Source organism: Hyperoodon ampullatus (genome assembly GCF_949752795.1).
Source record: "Hyperoodon ampullatus genome assembly, chromosome: 7".
Lineage (NCBI taxonomy): Eukaryota > Metazoa > Chordata > Mammalia > Artiodactyla > Ziphiidae > Hyperoodon > Hyperoodon ampullatus.
The window spans coordinates 103,187,134-103,205,613 of NC_136920.1; the positions used below are offsets into that span (position 1 = coordinate 103,187,134).

General features: G+C 39.4%; 1 protein-coding gene across 1 annotated transcript in view; it reads left to right on the forward strand.

Annotated features, from left to right (window-relative positions):
• Positions 1-18,218, forward strand: part of ARHGAP20 (Rho GTPase activating protein 20) — a gene marked incomplete at both ends in the record, with an annotated part of 145,195 nt that extends 126,977 nt beyond the window's left edge. The window contains 6 exons of the mRNA XM_079708326.1: positions 4,695-4,873; positions 6,268-6,429; positions 10,928-11,037; positions 13,805-13,994; positions 15,185-15,299; positions 16,369-18,218. Of these exons, the coding sequence (XP_079564452.1) occupies positions 4,695-4,873; positions 6,268-6,429; positions 10,928-11,037; positions 13,805-13,994; positions 15,185-15,299; positions 16,369-18,218 (2,606 nt within the window). The remainder of the gene's footprint in view (positions 1-4,694; positions 4,874-6,267; positions 6,430-10,927; positions 11,038-13,804; positions 13,995-15,184; positions 15,300-16,368) is intronic.
• Between the last annotated feature and the right edge of the window lie 262 nt (positions 18,219-18,480).

Consider the following 18,480-nt stretch of genomic DNA (forward strand, 5'->3'; position numbering starts at 1 on the left):
CTATCTGGAGGTGTCCCCTGGCAGCAGTCACAAAAATTGGGACTCCAAGTGGGTGTATAAACTCCTTTCTGGGAGATACCACTGTTCTGTAGTCATGCATAGGGGAGTGCAAAGATGGTGTCCCCTGGGTACCTTCTTTGAGAGCACCTCCATAACCTCTAGGTGTGTGCCAAACCTGAAGCCTTCCCCCAGGGCTGAAGTTCCTGGATGAGCAAATAGGCCACTTTTACAAAAAGACTGGGGGTGTATTTCAGTCTGCTGTCTGTGCAATACCCTAAGGATGGTAGTCTTCTAAGAACTGTCTCTATAATTGTTACAGTCCTGTGGGACCCAGGAATGCAAGACCCCCTGGCCAGGTGATCAAGGGGCATTCCCTGGGTGACAGCTGCAAAAACTGTGTCACCAAATGTAAAAACCAGTGCACCAGAGGTGTGTAACGCCTCCCCTCCAGGAGATAGAGGCACTCTGGAGCACAGAAGAGGGAGAGCACAAAAATGGTGCCCACTAGCTGAAGCAGGGCAGAGGAGGAGTACAAAGATGGCATCCACTGAAAAAAGGAAAAGAAGAGAAAGAAAAAGAGGACAGGAGGAAAAGGAAAGAAAGAAGAAAAAGAAAAAGATGACACCCACCAGAAGTGGTGGAGGGAGATGGTGCCTGCAGGCTTTAGCAGTGCAGAGGAGAGTAGGAAGATAGTGTCCACCAGCATCTGTCCTGGGGAGTATCCCAGCAGTCCCCTGCCCCTTAGACCAATGCTTTAAAATTAGTAAATTAATCTCTTTCACATGAAGTCTGGGTGCTTTTCAAAGGGTGCTTGTGGACTGAGCTCTGGGGTGGGTGAGGCTGGGCATAAGCCCTTTAAGAACCCTCCTTCAGGGCTTCGCTGGTGGTGCAGTGGTTAAGAATCCACCTGCCAGTGCAGGGGACACAGGTTCAAGCCCTAAACCAGGAAGATCCCACATGCCACAGAGCAACTAAGCCCGTGCACCACAACTACTGAGCCTGTGCTCTAGAGGCCATGAGCCACAACTACTAAGCCCATGCACCTAGAGCCCATGCTCCGCAACAGGAGAAGCCACTGCAGTGAGAAGCCCGCACACAGCACTAGCCCCCACTCTCCACAACTAGAGAAAAGCCTGCGTGCAGCAACAAAGACCCAGTGCAGCCAAAAATAACCAAAAATAAAATAAATTTTTAAAAATTTAAAAAAAGAACCCTCCCTCAGTTCCACAAAGCCCCACATGTCTCATGGCATGAGACATGTTGGTCTTCAAAGTGAGATGTTTTGGGGGCTCATCCCTCAGATTCCAGATCTTAAAAGTTGGGGTGTCCTATGTGGCGTATGAACCCTTCACTCCTTCTGGGGAAGCTCTGGGTTTTGAGTTTCTTCCAGACTATGGGTCATTGCACGAGGGGTGGGGTTTATGGTGAGATGGTGTCTCAGCCTTTTCTACCCACTTGGATGTAGTTTCCTTCTCATTTGCCCAATGTAACAGGGTCTCTTCGCCAGTTTTGAGGGGTTTTTCAGAGGAAATTGTTCCATATATAGCTGTAGATACAGTGTATCCATGGAAGGAGGTGAGTTCAAGATCTTCCTACATCACCATCTTGCTAAAATTTCTAATTAAGGGGGTTTTGTTGTGGTTATTTTTTACTCTTTAATAATCTATAAGCACAAACTTTTAAGAATTACAGTTTTTAATATTCAGTTCCATAATTTAAGCACGAAGAAACTCTAGCTTGAATCTTGCCAGAATTGTTTAGGAAAGCTGGATGTACATGAATTTCATTTGCTCTGCATTTACATCATCCTAATCTTTTTTATAACAATTGCATGTTTTTTCATCAGCCTTTGACATTTAGAAAGTAAGAGCTATGCATTAAAACCTCTGCAAGAAAGTAAACTTTAATGAAATTTTTTTTCTCTCAGTCCCAAAGGGAATACGAACTCTAAAATTGACTGTTGTACATTATAAAAGCCATGGCTGCAGCTGAAAGCATTTATAATAAAGTACAGAACTCAATTTCTACTTTATCCTCTGTCTACATTCATCAAATAGCTGGGTATATAACTTTATGATAGAGCATTCTTCCTAAGAAGTGTGTGAAAGCTAAAAGATCAAATAAATCTTGTTTCAAAATAGTGAAACCAGATTAAATGTGAGGAAACTAGACGTAGTACAACTACTCAACATATATAAAGATATATGTTAAACAAACATTTGCACAGATTGACATTGCTGGCATACAGGACCCCCCTTCTGGATTTAAGAATAAGTTTCAGTTTCCTTTTCTGTTTTTTAAAATGGTGGAGGTTGGGAGTGTCAGGGCAGAAAGGAAGTGCTTTAGTTAAGCAGAGTCTGGTATTCCTTCCTGTCTGCATACTTCCTGAAGGCTGTTACACAGATGGAGAAAGGGTGTGGGGAGGAGGTCCTCTGTGGAGAGGAGATTGGTGTTTTAGCAGCTTTAATCAAGATTGCTATGACCTATGCCCTGAGCAAAGTAGCACTTGTCATACACTATCCTATTTAATCCTCTCAATAAGGCTTTGAGGTGTAGGTAATTTTCTCATTTTAAAATGAAGAAAAAGGGTAAGTAACGTGCACAAATTAGAGTTTGAGCCAGGAGTCTAAGTGGGCTCCTGACTTCAGAACCAAAGACCTTTACACCTGGATGTATGCACATTAATGATGCACTGACTGTATCCTGAGGAAGCCAAGGGTGGATGATGGTCTGAAGGCTTTTCAGTAAAATGTCACTTATTTGATTATCCTCCCACGATTTGGCTTTTTTAGTATTTGGTTTAAGTTGATTATGCTAAGGAAATAAACAGTATAAAACACTTGTTTGAAATGAGCATTTGACACTGCCGATCTCATGTCCTCCCTGAAAAGATCATCTCCTTCATTGTTCCATTGTCAGGGAGTGCTGAGTAGCTGAACATTATCTCTGGAATCTTGGTGGCTTGTCAGGACCACACAGCTGAAGTGTATTGACTAATTTCATGCACTGTCCCTAGAGAAAATGGAGTCTAACCCTGTGTGGTCGCCACCTGGGAGTTATGGCCTTTCAAATCTCAGCCCTATTAGCCTTAACTGCAAGCTGTTTTGAATCTGCCCCACACAGGTGCATGCTTCGGGGATCATCCAGAGATTTGGGCAGAATTTATACACAATGTTTGGGGCTCCCACTATTCAGTTTTCTCCTTTCTGGGATCCCCCCCACTCACTTTCCAGCTGCTCTGGTTACCTCCATCTCTATTCTCTAGTTTTTTCAAGCCAGTAAGAGTGCAGGTTTCTCTCCCAATTTTAGTCACCCCTACACCCTGGGACCCATCCTCTGGCTGAAAGCTGTAAAAATAGGAAACTTACCCAGTGCCATGCCATTCCCTTCTTCCAAGCATCAGACTTTCACCTCCACTGTCTGTCTTCTTTTGGTTACTCTTTAGTGCCCTCAGGTAGGCTTTTATATGTTTTTATTTTGTCCAGAGTTTATAGTTGTTACCTGTGCGTATGTGTTGAGGGCCAGAGGGCACACACGGCAGAAAGGTCCAAAAGGAACCTTAATGAGCTGTCTTTTTAAGTATCAAATTCTGTGCAAATCAATCAATTTTCATGTTAAAATTAGATACAGCTGACATCAAAAATGTCTTAGAATTATGATCTCACAGAATCATGATTCACTGTTGATCTTTCTTACTTCTGCCTGTTTTGTTCATACTATCTTTTACCACCTAAATGTCTCCTCAGTTCAATTACTGTTTGAGAATGATTTATTGAGTAGTTAACGTCACGTGAGTCGTGGTGCTAGATCCTCTACCTATTGAAGTCGTGTTCATTCAAAATTCACATCAAATGCACATGACTCCAGGATCACTCTCTCGCTTCTAATTGGTAGATAGATGTGCTTTATTGTTCTTCTGAATACCTTTGATGCTTTGTTCCCCCCTTATGACATTTTATTTATTAATATACTTGCTTTCCCCTCACCCCCCATCACCAGCCTTGTTCCCCCATTAGATTGTAAACTTTACCATGGCAAGGGCAAGTCTCACTCATGTTTGTATCCATCCATGCTTCCTTAACCATGCTTTTGAAATTCAGGAACCAAAAAGATACATGAAAGTCTTTGCAGTTGGAAAAACGGGTGGAATATAGAACACTAGCTTCCTATATCTCTATCCTCAGTAGTAGAGTGGAACATCAGATAATAAAGCATTCTTTTTTCTAGAGAGCAACTTAATAGAGACAACTCTTCTTCCCCTAATTCTTCTTCTTCCTCTTTGTTTACCTCCTCCTCCTCCTCTTCCTCTTTCCTCTTCTCCTCTCCTCTCTCCTTTTCTCCTTCTTCCTTTCTTTTTCTCACTATTTAATTGTGATCTAATTTAATCTTCAACTTTTTTTGTATGCTTAGTCTCCACTTCAAAATGGGATATGTGTTGGTATGAAACCCTTTTGCTTTAATTGTTATAGTTCAGTAAGGGATTCCTCTTTTACCTATGAAAATTTAGTGCCAGAACTTAACTAAATAGCACAGTGATATCTCCAAGATAGATAGGCGAATAACCCAAATGTTTGATTCTTCCTTAATTTATAAACTACTGAGCCATAGTAATGAATGTACTGTAAAATGAGAACTATAGAAATAAGATTAAGTGAATTAAATTATTTTCCCTAATAATCTCACTTCTTCCTTAGATTCAGGTCAGAAGACATTTAAAAGGAGAAGATCCATCATAAACTGGGCCTTCTGGCGGGGCTCTAGCACTCACCTGGATAACTTGCCCATGTCACCAACATCTCCTGTGCCCGGACAGCTCTTTGGGGTTTCTCTACCAGATATCTGTGAGAATGACAATCTGCCCAAAGCTGTCTTGGTAAGTCTCATTTTGGCCTGTAACACTAACAGGAAAGGAGGTTTGGGAAAAGAGAGCTCGGGGAGGTAAATCTATCCCCAAATGGAAAATTATAGACACCCGTGGCTCTGGCTGAGAATCTTTATCATTACTTCAAAGAATAAAAATCTGATTAAGCTATTGCAGAGTCATAAGGCAGACATAATGGGGAGACATGATCTAGTCTACTGGTTTCAGGGAAAAGCCACATAAACCTGCTCAGATAAATTAGAATCTGCTCTGTAGACAGAGAATCCACATTAGCCCTCACATTTCTCCCACACCCTTTCTTGAACCCTACATTGTTCAGAAAGTCTCCTTTAATCACTTTAGCAACAGAGACTAAATCTTATATTTCTATACTAAATCTTATATTTTTATTTGTATTCCAAGCCTTTAAGCGTAAAGATACATCTGCTGGCATTTAATTATCTTTTGTATGTAGAAGACATCAAATGAAAACCACTGAGTATTATTGTCTCTGGTTAATATAGTAAATGATCACTGTTAAGCAATATTTATTGAGTGTCCACTATCCTCCAAGCACTATGCTAGATGCCTGGCACTCTTTCCTGTATTGTGCATCTATTGTACTAGTCTAGCCACTTTATTGCTTATCTGTCACAACAGATTTAGAGGGTAGTTACCATCATCATCATCATCATCACCATCATTCCTACTTTACAAATTAAAGGAAAAAAAAACCCTTGAGTTTACCAAAGGTCACACAATAAATACGTGTCATAGCTAGGTTCCAGATCCCATAGGTTGCTCGTCTCCAACACCTATTCCCTTCCTACATGGCAAGCAGAGGACACACAGAAAGAAAGAAAGCAAAATGAAAGATTGAACAGAATGGAATGGAATGGAATGAAGAAAACTTTCTGGAAGAGATGATTTTGGAGGCTGATTTTAAAAGAAGGAAGTAAATACAGAAAGTAGAATAAAATGTAAAGTCACATGAAAAGAAAGACAAGCAAGTGGAGAGTGAATTTGGCAAGAGCCTTTCCATATTAGGGGAAAAGAGTCCGTATTAGAGAATAATGGGGAAAGAGTAGTTAGGGAGGAGAGAGACAAGTTAACAGGTACCTTGAAGTGAATGTTGGTTCACTGAAAAAAGAGAGTCTCATTAAAGCAAGCGTTTAAAGTAAAGTGTTTTAGATGTTGAATATAGCAAGAATAAATAGGAGAAAGAGATTTAGAGATAGCAAAAAACAAATAGACTTTAAATCTCTAGGAGGCCATCTAACCCCAATCCTTCAGGGCTTCCCCCTGTTATACCCTAGCCTCTGGCAGCTGGAGAGGGCAAATATATGTTCCCTTGCTTGTTATGCATGAAGTGCCATTTTGATTTTTTTTCCCCTTTTTCCCCATAGGATATGCTTTTCTTTCTTAACCAAAAAGGACCCCTCACAAAAGGCATCTTCAGACAGTCGGCCAATGTGAAATCCTGCAGAGAGCTGAAAGAGAAACTGAATTCTGGAGCTGAAGTACAACTAGACTGTGAATCTATTTTCGTGATAGCATCTGTCTTAAAGGTAAGGAAAGTTCTCCCTTCATCCACCCCACAGCATAGCTCTGGAGAAAGACAACTGGTTTCTCTCATTATAACATTATCCCCATCTGCAAAGGACCATAATAGAATTAGAATCTTAAAAAGTGTTAAATAACACTTCACAAAGTCACGTTGGCCTTTAAAAGCCACTGCTAATGATGTGGCATGTCAGATAGGCTTTAAAAATTTTTTTCATCCCACATCACTCTCCTCATCTTCACGTCTGCCAATCCCATGCAAAAAAATTAAATTAAATTAAAATTAAAAATAATCATAACACACAGCATATTTACCAAAGTAAACATCCTGATGACTTTCTCACAATCTCACTATCTTCCTAATAAAGGCAAAATTTTCAAAAGTAAACTTTTATTAAACTTTGAAACAGAGTTTACCAGAGTAAACAAACATTTGCCTAACAACTGAAACAAAAAATTGCTCACTGAGACCACTGAAAACTCCATTCATTTATACAGTCACCCCCTAATGCCTTTTAAAAGTAAAGTTGGAGTAGGAATGACTCCAACATCCAGTCCTTCTTTTATGAAATCCTTACCACATTTGGCATTCTTAAAGTTTCTCACCCTTCATCCCATGTGTGTCTGGTATTTCACAGTAAGCTTCTTTGCTGCAAATATTTTTGCCACATAACTAATTGGCCACAGATCAACTTTGCCATAAAAAATAAAATAACTGGTTAACAGTTTGTTTTGACATACACAATATAAAAATCATGACAGATGATGATGATTGGTCCCAAGAGTTGGTTTCATATTTTGAAACACACTACATTGGAGGTGAAGGAGGCCAAGGGCCTTGAAGGCATAGCATGAACCCACATTTCCCCTAGAACTTAGGAACATTTATCAATGGACAAATGACAGTATGCCAAAAGCATACAGTGGTGTGGCAGGCTTTCACAAACACTCAGGCACAAATATGCATCCTAGTACCTAGTATTTGAAACCTGGTGCCTCTCTTAATGAAGGAAGAAATTTTAGCAAAAAAGAAAAAGTGTGATGCTGAACAAGAGACGAATCAACAAGCAAAAAAAAATGTATAAAATACTATGAACGAAAGACTTGGAAGGCAAGTGCTTAAGTACAACCCACAAAATAATGTCAGTTAATTGCTCAGTATTGCCATGAATCTACACACATTTTAAATGTGTTCAAATATTTTGCATTTTACAATAAAGACTTTAATTTTGTTATTCTCATGTTTCATTATATCCTTTTTAATGTCCCTCATTTATTTTTTGTTATTTTACCTTTTATGGTAGAATTGCCTTACAGCCAATTCATTATTTGGTAAAAGTTTTTGCAACAAAAATGCTTGTGGCAGATAAGCTTACTTATGGCAAAAAAAAACCTAGAACCCACCCCTGTGGTTACTTAACTCACATCCACAGTTGAGTTAGACTTCTAAAATGTTTTCCTCCTCACATTCTTGAAAATGCCTCACATTTTTGGAAAACCTAGAGTCAAAATGAGCTTTTAGCAGAGCTTTTGACCTCAGCAATTGTTTCTGCACACCAGCATCAGGCTCCCGTCTCCCAGCAGGGTTGGAATGAACCAGAGTTACAGGTGGAGAGAGTGCCCCAGCCTGCATCCCAGGGCCTGAAGCATAAAAACCAAATTAAGGAAAACATGGTGAAGAAGACCCTTGCATATCTCTACTGCTGGTCAGTTGCTTACAGAACCATACTTCATGACTTAATGAACAATCACATGTCTTTTGGTAAAAGGTCCATGTCTGCTCTTAAGCAATCCCTGCCATGGACTTTCACAATAAGGTATCACTCAAAAGAACTGGAGAAGTGGAGCTAGGGTCATCTAATTTATTTTACACAGGATTTGTGATTACCCTTCAATCCTGGAGTACAATAAAAGTATGTATGGTGTGCTTAGCTACATAACATGTCATACGTGCAGATATATGTATGATGAATTTTTCTTTTTTTTTTACCATATAATTAGGCTTTCTCCCATCTCTTAATTTAAGAAGTTAAAGCCTATGTTTTAGGAAATTTTCCTTACTATGCTATTCATCACAGCACTATGCTTCTTAAAATTTTGTACTAAATTGTTGAGGCTATTACAAAGAAGCATGGTTCTAGAAGAGTAAAACTGTATTTCAGATTGAAGAAATTGTACTTATAGAAGAATCAACAAAAGACAGAAAGTAATCCAAATGATTGAAAAGTCTGGTTAGATAGGTTCCAACTAATTAAAGTTTCATAATCATATAACTGTGTTTTACTCTCATTTCTTCCAAGAGGTTGCAGGAAAGGGAAACTTTTTACCGAAAGTTTTTGAGCGTTTGTTTTGTTTTTTTTTCTTGTTTTTAAGACTATTTGGAAGTGATACTTAAGTTTTCCTTTAATATTTTGCTTACACTGGTTTTGTTTAAATATAAGCTTAACCTTCAAACTACAATTGGAAGAAAATTGCTTGAGATACTGTAATTTTGATCCATCAGACCTTTGAGGAAAAGTTCATTTTTAATCCTAGGAATCTCATCTCAAATTAATATGGGCATTCTGCTGATGGCCTGGGTTCTGGTTTTGGAGGGGAGGAGGCTTTCCGTTGAGTGCTAAGAGTTGGTGATTGTCATTCAGAACCAGCTCTCACATCCTTTCTCAGACCGATGGTGGTTGTTATTTCGTAACTTGTTATTCCAGCTGTGGAGAGTTCATTGAGACGTTACAAGTTATTATCTTTCAAGTGTAGGTTTTAAGATTTAATGATGTTTTTTTCAAAACAGACCATAAGTTTTTTTTCCACTGAGATTTAAAAAGAGAGACATTGTCACTGCCCTAATTTGAAATAACAGATTTTGGCTCTTCTGACTCTGACTTTTAAAGTATGTGCAGCAACTAAAATTAGTCTGAAATTGTGAAAATTTGGTAGCTTTACCCAAAAGAAAGAGGTAACTTTTGTGATGACACATCTGAATCACAAGTATCCAGGTACATTTCTACTGAAAAATATAATAGAACCGAGAAAGACTTTGTATCATTCATCTTCCTACTTGTTAACTACTCTAAAACAAATGTATGATAACAGGTAACATGACTACAAAGAGGTTTATAAACATTATTTTAGAATCTCAGTTATAGTTAGTTGACCTTCCCTTGTCCTTCACTAATATTTGACCATATGACAAATAACAACAGCTCAGTAATGAACTCGACTATGTCTGGGACTGTGCTTGGCATTAAGGTGTATGATGTAGAAGGTGAGGGTCTGATCCTGCCCTGAAGGAGCTAATAAGCTAGTGGGGGACATGCTCATCTAATTAGCTAACTGCAACACTTAGGTATCACAGCTTCTATCTTAGTAATAAAAACATGACATATAAGTAACAAGTTGTGCACTGCCATTTTAAAACACATAGATGAAGTTGCTGATTTGATTTTCCAGCAAGGATTAAAATTATTCAATTGCAGACTTTCACCTATCTCCATGTTGTAGGCAGGAACTTGCAAGAGGATAGTCGACCATGGGTACAGTGTTTAGATATGAAATTGAGTTTTGTCTGCCTGAAGTTTACTAAGGTGGAGATCAGACTTTGCAAGCTTGGCTTGTTAGAACCATGCCAAAAGCAGCAGAGAGGGTTGGCCTAGCTCAGAAAGGAACATAGGACCAGGACCAAAATTAGTTCATTTTTAAGCTTTTTATTAACATATGTCAAACAACAAACTCCACTGATTATATCCTACTTGTGTAATAGTCTGGTTTCACCACACCTAGCCCTGCCAGTGGTCTCAGCATAAAAGGCTCTCAAAGGCCAGAAAGGATAATGTACCAGGGACATATTATTTATTTAATGTACATTAGGCATGGGGTGCTGTCCTAGGCTCCCAGAGCCCAGCCATAGCCTGGAGTGCTTTCTCCCCATGATACATGAGAGCCCTTCTTTGGGGAATATAAGGAGAAACTCTAAGTACCTCTGGATGGAATTATTCACCAATGCCACTGGAATATAAAGTTCTAACAGGGACTTGGTTTTATTTACTACTCTATCCCAAGTACCTTAAACAGTGCCTGACACATATGAATAAATATGTATAGAATGATTGGACGACTGATTACCACATTATGAATCTCACAAATATCTTCATGCATTTCTTTTAACTAGTGAAATAAAAAGGATTTAGGATGGTTTGCCAGACCCTGCCATGTTATACTAATTTGCTGAAATGTACACACACAGGAAGTTTCATCCCAAACAGGTTGTTCATTATCTTTACCACTATAGTCCAGAATCCAATTTCCCTCTGGTTTTTGTTAGAAAAATAACAAAGCGTGCATCTCTATGTGTGCACATCATTGAAGGGTTGGCACAGAGCTCTGTGTATTCCAAAGAAGGGACAACTTAACTGTACTTTCCAATAACGTGTCTTCTTTGTAATTTCTCTAATACATAATTAGCATGAGAATAACAATTTAAAATATTTATTTTTCCCTCTATATAAGGATTTTCTACGAAATATTCCAGGAAGTACTTTTTCGTCAGATCTCTATGATCATTGGGTCTGTGTAATGGATCAAGGAAATGATGAAGAGAAAATAAATGCAGTTCAAAGGTAATTATTCTAATTTGGTCATTTCTCAAAAATACTTTTTAAAAAACATATTTTATAAGCTTGTCTATTAATGTAATATGACTATCAAAGTCAAATCCATGAGGACCAGTTTAAAAATAGATTTATGCTAGCTACTGTCATTGTTATTGTTTTTTCCCTAACCTTATTAACATGGAATACTCTACCATTGTACACCTTCTGTATATCTGAATCTGATAGGAGCTGAAACCCATTAGATCAATAGCTAACACAGTAGACCCAATCTACAATTTATGACCTTAGTTTTGGTAAATATTTAACTAACCAGACAATTCCTTATATACTTCACTTAGCAACTGAATTCATATAGAGAAAATTCCTTCCCCTCAAGGAACTAAGTCTAGTCGAATAGATAGAATAGATGAAACAAAGAATAACAGTGTAGTATAATCAGTGCTATGAAAGAAATATATAGAGAAGGGTATGTGGGAATACTACAGAGGGAAAAGTGTATTGTCTGTATTCATGCAAAGAATGCATTGTCTGTACTCATGCAAAGGTAAGATGCTGGCAGGACTCGCCACCCTGATTCCTGAATATTTTCTGCATTATAAGAGAAGCAATACTTCCAGTTCTGTGAAAACCTAAGAATCCCAATATCATTTATTTGCCTATGCTTGTTTAGTACAGGTTTTTAATTGAGCAGCTTTCAAATACAAATTATTATATACACACTGCTATTGGTAGACACCTTTTATCAGTAGAAGAAAATAGTATAACTGTTGAAGACACCAGAATCAAAGCCATGTAACAAAATTCTATCTCTGCTTCCATTAAGGTTTGGTGGAAACCATTCAGACGTAGTGAACATCATCAGATTCTGTATTTTGTTGCTCGTTGTCTAAAACTTTATATTCTACAAAGTGTTAAATGGGCATTTTTTTTTAAAGAGGTTAGACGTATGGCTTTCATACAAATACAGAATGAACACATGTGAAAGATCTTATTTAAGACATTAATTAATGAGAGAACTAGTAAGATATTACTGCCAGTTCAAAGGAGATTTCAAACTATCAGTACCACAACTTACATAGTTAAATCAGAAATGCTGAAATGAATTTACAAGTAGATGCAAAACTGACTTTTACTACTGGGGCACGGGGTGTATGTACAAATAAACCATTTATCTCTCCACCAGACAGAATTTTCCAGTCTATAGACAAGTGTTAAGTGCACTGCTGTCAGTAATCTACAATTTTCAGAGTTGTAAAATAACTCAAAGGTTTAGGGCCCCCATAGAATCAGGTACCCTAGAGCAGGGGTCCCCAACCCCTGGGCCGTGGACCAGTACCAGTCTGCGGCCTGTGAGGAACCGGGCCACACAGCAGGAGGTAAGTGCGTGGCGGGTAAACAAGCGAAGCTTCATCTGCTGCTCCCCATCGCACCCCATCGCTCGCATTACCGCCTGAACCACACCCCCAACCCCACTGTCCATGGAAAAATTTTCGTCCAGGAAACCGGTCCCCGGTGCCAAAAAGGTTGGGGACCACTGCCCTAGAGTATGATAGACAGTGCCTCACTTTCCATTGAATACATTCAGTAATCTTTTGGCCCATTTCAGTATCTTTCTTAATTTGTCCCTACAAAACTGTACTCATTGTCAGTCCATAGTGCTGAAGAAACACCTCTCTGCTGTTTTTGCAACAAGAGTCAGATTACCCAATGTAACCCCAGGTTACACATTCTTGTTGGAAAAAAGCAACAAGCATGACTATCAACATATGTTTTCTGTATGGTAGTAAAAATCATTTTTAGTGAATGATCATTTAAAATCCCTTATCGAATAAAGACACAGACCTACTTGAGAATGGACTTGAGGATATGGGGAGGGGGAAGGGTAAGCTGTGACAAAGCAAAAGAGAGGCATGGACATATATACACTACCAAACGTAAGGTAGATAGATAGCGGGAAGCAGCGGCAGAGCACAGGGAGATCAGCTCGGTGCTTTGTGACCGCCTGGAGGGGTGGGATAGGGAGGGTGGGAGGGAGGGAGATGCATGAGGGAAGGGATGTGGGAACAGATGTATATGTATGACTGATTCACTTTGTTATAAAGCAGAAACTAATTAAAAAAATAAAATAAAATAAAATAAGTAAAAAAAAAAATAAATAAATAAAAAAAAATAAAATAAAATCCCTTATCAATTACAAAATAGGAACAGTAGGAGAAATACTATCGTAAGGATGACTTATGTGTGAAAGTAACACCAGTGAGATAAAGAGATGTGAGACAAAACTGACCTCGGAAGCCGTGGGAGCAGAGCATAAGCTCTCAGAATGGACCTGGGAGTCTTCGTAGCTGAAGTTTGGGTTTTTACCAAGAGACAGAATCCTTGTGTTGCTACTTGGAAGTAAAGGAGCATATTAAATATAACTTTAATTTCATCAGAAAGTTTTTTGGGGTTTTGGTTGAGAATATTCTGGAATGTTACAGGATTTGCATAAGACACATTGTACCAGTTTCAGGTAAATATTTCAGGCAGCATTTTTTTATGAACCATTTTTCTGCATTCTTTCACATTTTCATTGGATTGTGAAGGCAGTGTACAAAATAAATAAATAAATCTCCAGTGCTCACTTTCTCTCCTATGTACAGGCAGTCCTCACTTTGCATGTACCATGTTTACACACTTTCCCATACATCTCAACTGTGAAAAGCAAGGGCTGCCTGGCTATACAAGTTTTCTATGAAATGTTTGCTTAAAGAGTGCATTTTTCTGTCTTTAGGCTATTAGACCAGCTTCCAAGAGCCAATGTTATTCTCCTAAGGTATCTTTTTGGGGTATTATACAACATTGAGCAACATTCCTCATCCAATCAGATGACTGCATTTAATTTAGCAGTGTGCATCGCTCCAAGCATTCTTTGGCCTCCTACCTCCTCCAGCCCAGAACTAGAAAGCGAATTTACAAAAAAGGTAATGAAGTTTTTCATTTTTATGCTGTGAGGGACCAAGTCCCCATTTTGAACCTAACATTCAGGGTATTAATTCTGAAAGATATTTTCTTAAATAACTTCAGTACATACCCTTATAAAATTTGAGTTCATTGAGTGTTTTATCCTATCCTGGTAGACTGTAGAAAGGTGATTTCTTGAGCAAAAAATGTGATAGCAGTTGGATTACTTCCTTTTTCCCTTTCAGGAGGAAAACCAACTATGACTGACTGACTTAAACCATAGAGTGATAAGAAATCAGTTGATATGATTTTAAAAAAAATAAGGACTTTGGAATTTGACAGGTCAGGGTTGGATCCTCAGCCCTACCACTTGCCAGATGTACAATCTTGGGCAAAATTAGTTACATTGATCCACAGTTTCCTCATCTAAAAAATGGAGGTGTTGATAATATTGACATAGTTCATACAGTAGTTACTTGAAATCACACTCGTGTAGGGCCTGATGGTTAGTACAGGGGTGGGGGCATCGGTTCCCCTTGCTCCCAACATTCTGCCTGTTCCTTTGCCTCAGCTATTGGAGCAAGAAAACTATGTAAAGGTTCCAGTGTATCCCATGGAGGCACAAAGCTCCCTAGTAAAATCTTACCTCTTCCCCCAAGCACCTCCAGTTAAGGAGCCTAAGGGAAGGAAATGCATAGGAAGAGACTAGTCTGGCAAAATGCAAGTTTTCTCTCCAGCTGTCTCTCTCCTTCACAATGACTTCGCAGAGGATACCTACCCACTTCCCACGCTTATGACACCTGCCTTTTACATAAGAATGCATTTTATAAGTGTTCGTCTAATGATGCTTCATGAATTTTAATGAGAAGGTATATTTCTTCACCCCAAATGCCCTATAGAGAATACTTAAAATTACTCTAATTTTAAAGAGAGAACTATTGGCATAAAAATGTTAGCATTAAGCCAAGGTCACACATAATAACAAATAATAACTATAGTCCACTGATTACAGTTAATTTCTATGCTCAAACTACTCTTGAAAGTATCAAGTTTGTTAGAGGAAACTGTATTGTATACTTTTAAAGCAGCCATGAATTTTTCTCAGGATACTTTTGCATTTTTTGTTAGAATCAGGATTCATATATGAAATGTGATTTCTAGATATGCTATATGAGAAGTAGCAGTTCATTTTTGTCCCTTTTTTGTACAGGTTTCTCTTCTCATACAATTTCTGATTGAAAATTGCTGTCGGATATTTGGAGAAGAAATCACTTCCCTCTTGGGAGAGGTTTCAGTGAGATGTGATACTAGAGAGAATGCCTCAGGTATTGTGAAAAATTGGATTGTTTTTTGTGGGAAACAGACACACATCTGTGAAGATCAGCTGGGACAGTGGTTATCCTGGAGCCCACAGCAGCTCAGTTGAAGGGGGCCTCTCACCTGGGTTAGTGGGCCTAGGACTTCTGATCCTTCCTTAGAAGGCCTGCTAATAGGTCAGAGTATGTTAACACTGTGGTAGGGTTAAGAAATGTATAAGACAAGGTCCCAAACTCCAAGAAGTTGTTAGTGGCAGCGTTATATGGTATGATGTTTTTAACCTTTCTTTAAATAAAACTTTACAAGGAACCCCAGTATGAATAACACAGCTGCTGTGGTTGAAACTGGAGTAGAAGGCCCAGAGGCAGTAGAGGCAGCCCTGGTTTTTTTGCTCCTCACCTTCCTCCTAGAGGTCCCTGAGACTTCTCAGAATTCTAGTGCACTGCAAAAACACTTTAAAAACAACTAGCACCATGGGGCAGGCCAGGGTGTGTTAGGGGTAAAGACGTTCAACGTTCCAGATTATGAATTCCTGTACCACCAATTACTAGTTATGTTACCTTTGGCCAATTATTCTATGCCACTGAAAATCATTATCTTCGTTTATAAATATGGATGACCATAATATCTAACTGTGATTGTCGTATTAAAGATTAAATAAAGGATAGTAAAAAAAACTTTGTCAAATAGAAATTGTTAGGATTAGTAAATGGTATCTCTGAGACTAGAGTTAATTATGTATATCCACCAGCTAATCCACTTAAAAGACAAGAGTCTTCTTCAGAACCTGGGTATATCTGGCATTAATTCCTTTATATTTTTAACTGTTTCTTGGTATCTCCTCATTGCTTGGAGGAAATCTTACTTAAGGAAAGCCCATTTCTTCAGGAACAGAGGTAAATCTAGTGTACCCCAACAGTTTATTTTTAATTCTGCACTTACAACTGGGAAGATTGTGAAAGATCCTTTCTTGCTTTAGAGTACGAATTTGAACAATCTGCATGAAAACAGAATTAAGCTAAACATCATCACAGTTGGGTAAGTAAAAACAATAATCATGATTCGCTTTTTCAACAGATATCTCTTGCTTCCAACTGAATGACTCCTCCTATGACAGCTTGGAGAATGAGCTGAATGAGGATGTTGACGCCCCGTGTAGTGACTTGGTAAAGAAACTTGGTCAGGGTAGCAGAAGCATGGACTCCGTGTTAACCCTCAGTGACTACGACCTCGACCAGCCTGAGGTAGAAGGTCTTTTAACCCTGAGCGACTTTGACTTAGACCATTCTAAAGATGAAGACATTCAAATGGAGCAGCCTCTTGAATCCAAGCCAGTGAACATTGCAGTGTACACAAAGGACCCCCTGCAGGATCATGCCAGGGCCCCCTCTGGCATGAGCACACCCAGCCACCTGTCCACAACTGCAGCAGATGCTCCAAAAAGCTTGAGGCGACACCGGCGCTGCTCAGAGCCCAGCTACGACTATCTAGATTCAAAGCTTTCCTATCTCAGGGAGTTTTATCAGAAAAAGCTACGCAAGTCCAGCTGTGATGCAATTCTCTCGAAAAAAGATGAGAGCCATCTGAATCAGAATCAGCCCCTCCAGGAAGAGGGTAAGACATGTTTTAAAAAGAGTTTATTCATAGGCACTGATGTCAAGAAAAATGCCACTAATAAAAATGTTAAGAAAAAAAGCTTGTCTGATAATGAAGGAAATCATGTAAAACTTTTTCCTAAATCCAAACCAGTAGCTATTTCCATGGCATCTTATAGTCACATGTCCTCATGTGATCATCCCAGGAGCCAGACCTTTGATACAGATACATCTGGGTACTCCCCACCACACACAACAGATGCCCTCAAGAGTTCAAGGAGGCACCGGCGATGCTCAGAGCCCAACATTGATGACCAACACTGCAAACTGACCTATCTCAGGGGGATTCATTCAAAGAAACAACATAAAGCCAGCTATGAAACCAGTCTCTTGCATGGAGAGGAAGATTATCTCAAGCGGCACAAGTCTTTGCAAATGGAGGGGCAAAAGCTTATTAATCAGAGTTTGGTCATGGGGATTGAGGTGGGCAAGACTAGTGCCACAAACCAAAACACTGATAAGGTTTTACCCCCAAGATTAAACATTTGCTCAAGGACTAGCTATTCCAGCTTGTCCTCCCCAGGCACTTCTCCATCTGGCTCATCAGTGAGCTCCCAAGACAGTGCTTTTTCTCAGATTTCTGAACACTCTGTGTTTACACCCACTGAAACTTCCTCTCCAATAGATTGCACTTTTCAGGCTCAAAGAAAACAGGAAGAGCTTTCTTCTGACTTTAGCAGTTCCAGCCTCATTTCTGGAATTCCTGGTCCCTCATCAGGGCAGGCCAGCGGCCGCCTGGCTTATACAAAAAAGGACAGTGTAGAGTGGCATTCACAAATGCATTCTGTAACTCTTCACCCCAGCACATGGTTGAGAAATGGAGTAGCCAGTTTGAAAAACTGGTCCCTCAAAAAGAAGGCAAGGGCACCCAGACCAGAGGAAAATAAAATAGGTTCTCTAAAAGGACACACGGAGCCTCCTCCACATGCTTCTGGTGTTCCAGAAGCCAACGCACTGCATGAGAGACAGAAAGACACGCCCCGAAGGGCGGCTGAAGGACTTGGAGCTGTGCAAACAGCCCGGTGGTATAGTTCTTACCCCAGCCAGGACTCAGAGAAACACTGTAGCTCTCCAGTCAGCCTAGTGGAAGACAGACTCGGGCTTTGTATGAAGTCACCCAAGGAAGGAGAGATTAGTGGGCAGTGTTCTGGTACTCTGCCTCATGGAAGATCCTCACCCAGCTCTTTGACTGTGGATCACGTGTGCAGCCCAGACTCAGGGCCTACAGTGGTTTGTGATGTTGAGGACAGACATTTGACCAAAGACATTTAACCGCAATAAGAATCTGATGTCTACAAGAACAGAAACTGGGCTAATCATGATATAAAGATAATAATTATTATGACCTCTTTGTGTAAAATACCTGGGATGGGTAGCATAAGGACAATCATTGCTAATACTTAGGACAACAAAAGAATTCTCTTTATTGAGACTATTTGGCAAAAAGTTTAGACTAAAAAATTTTGTCACCTAAGTGTTTGGGAGGCTTTTCCTTATTAGAGCATGGTTTGATTCTGTCATGCGTTTTAAGAGC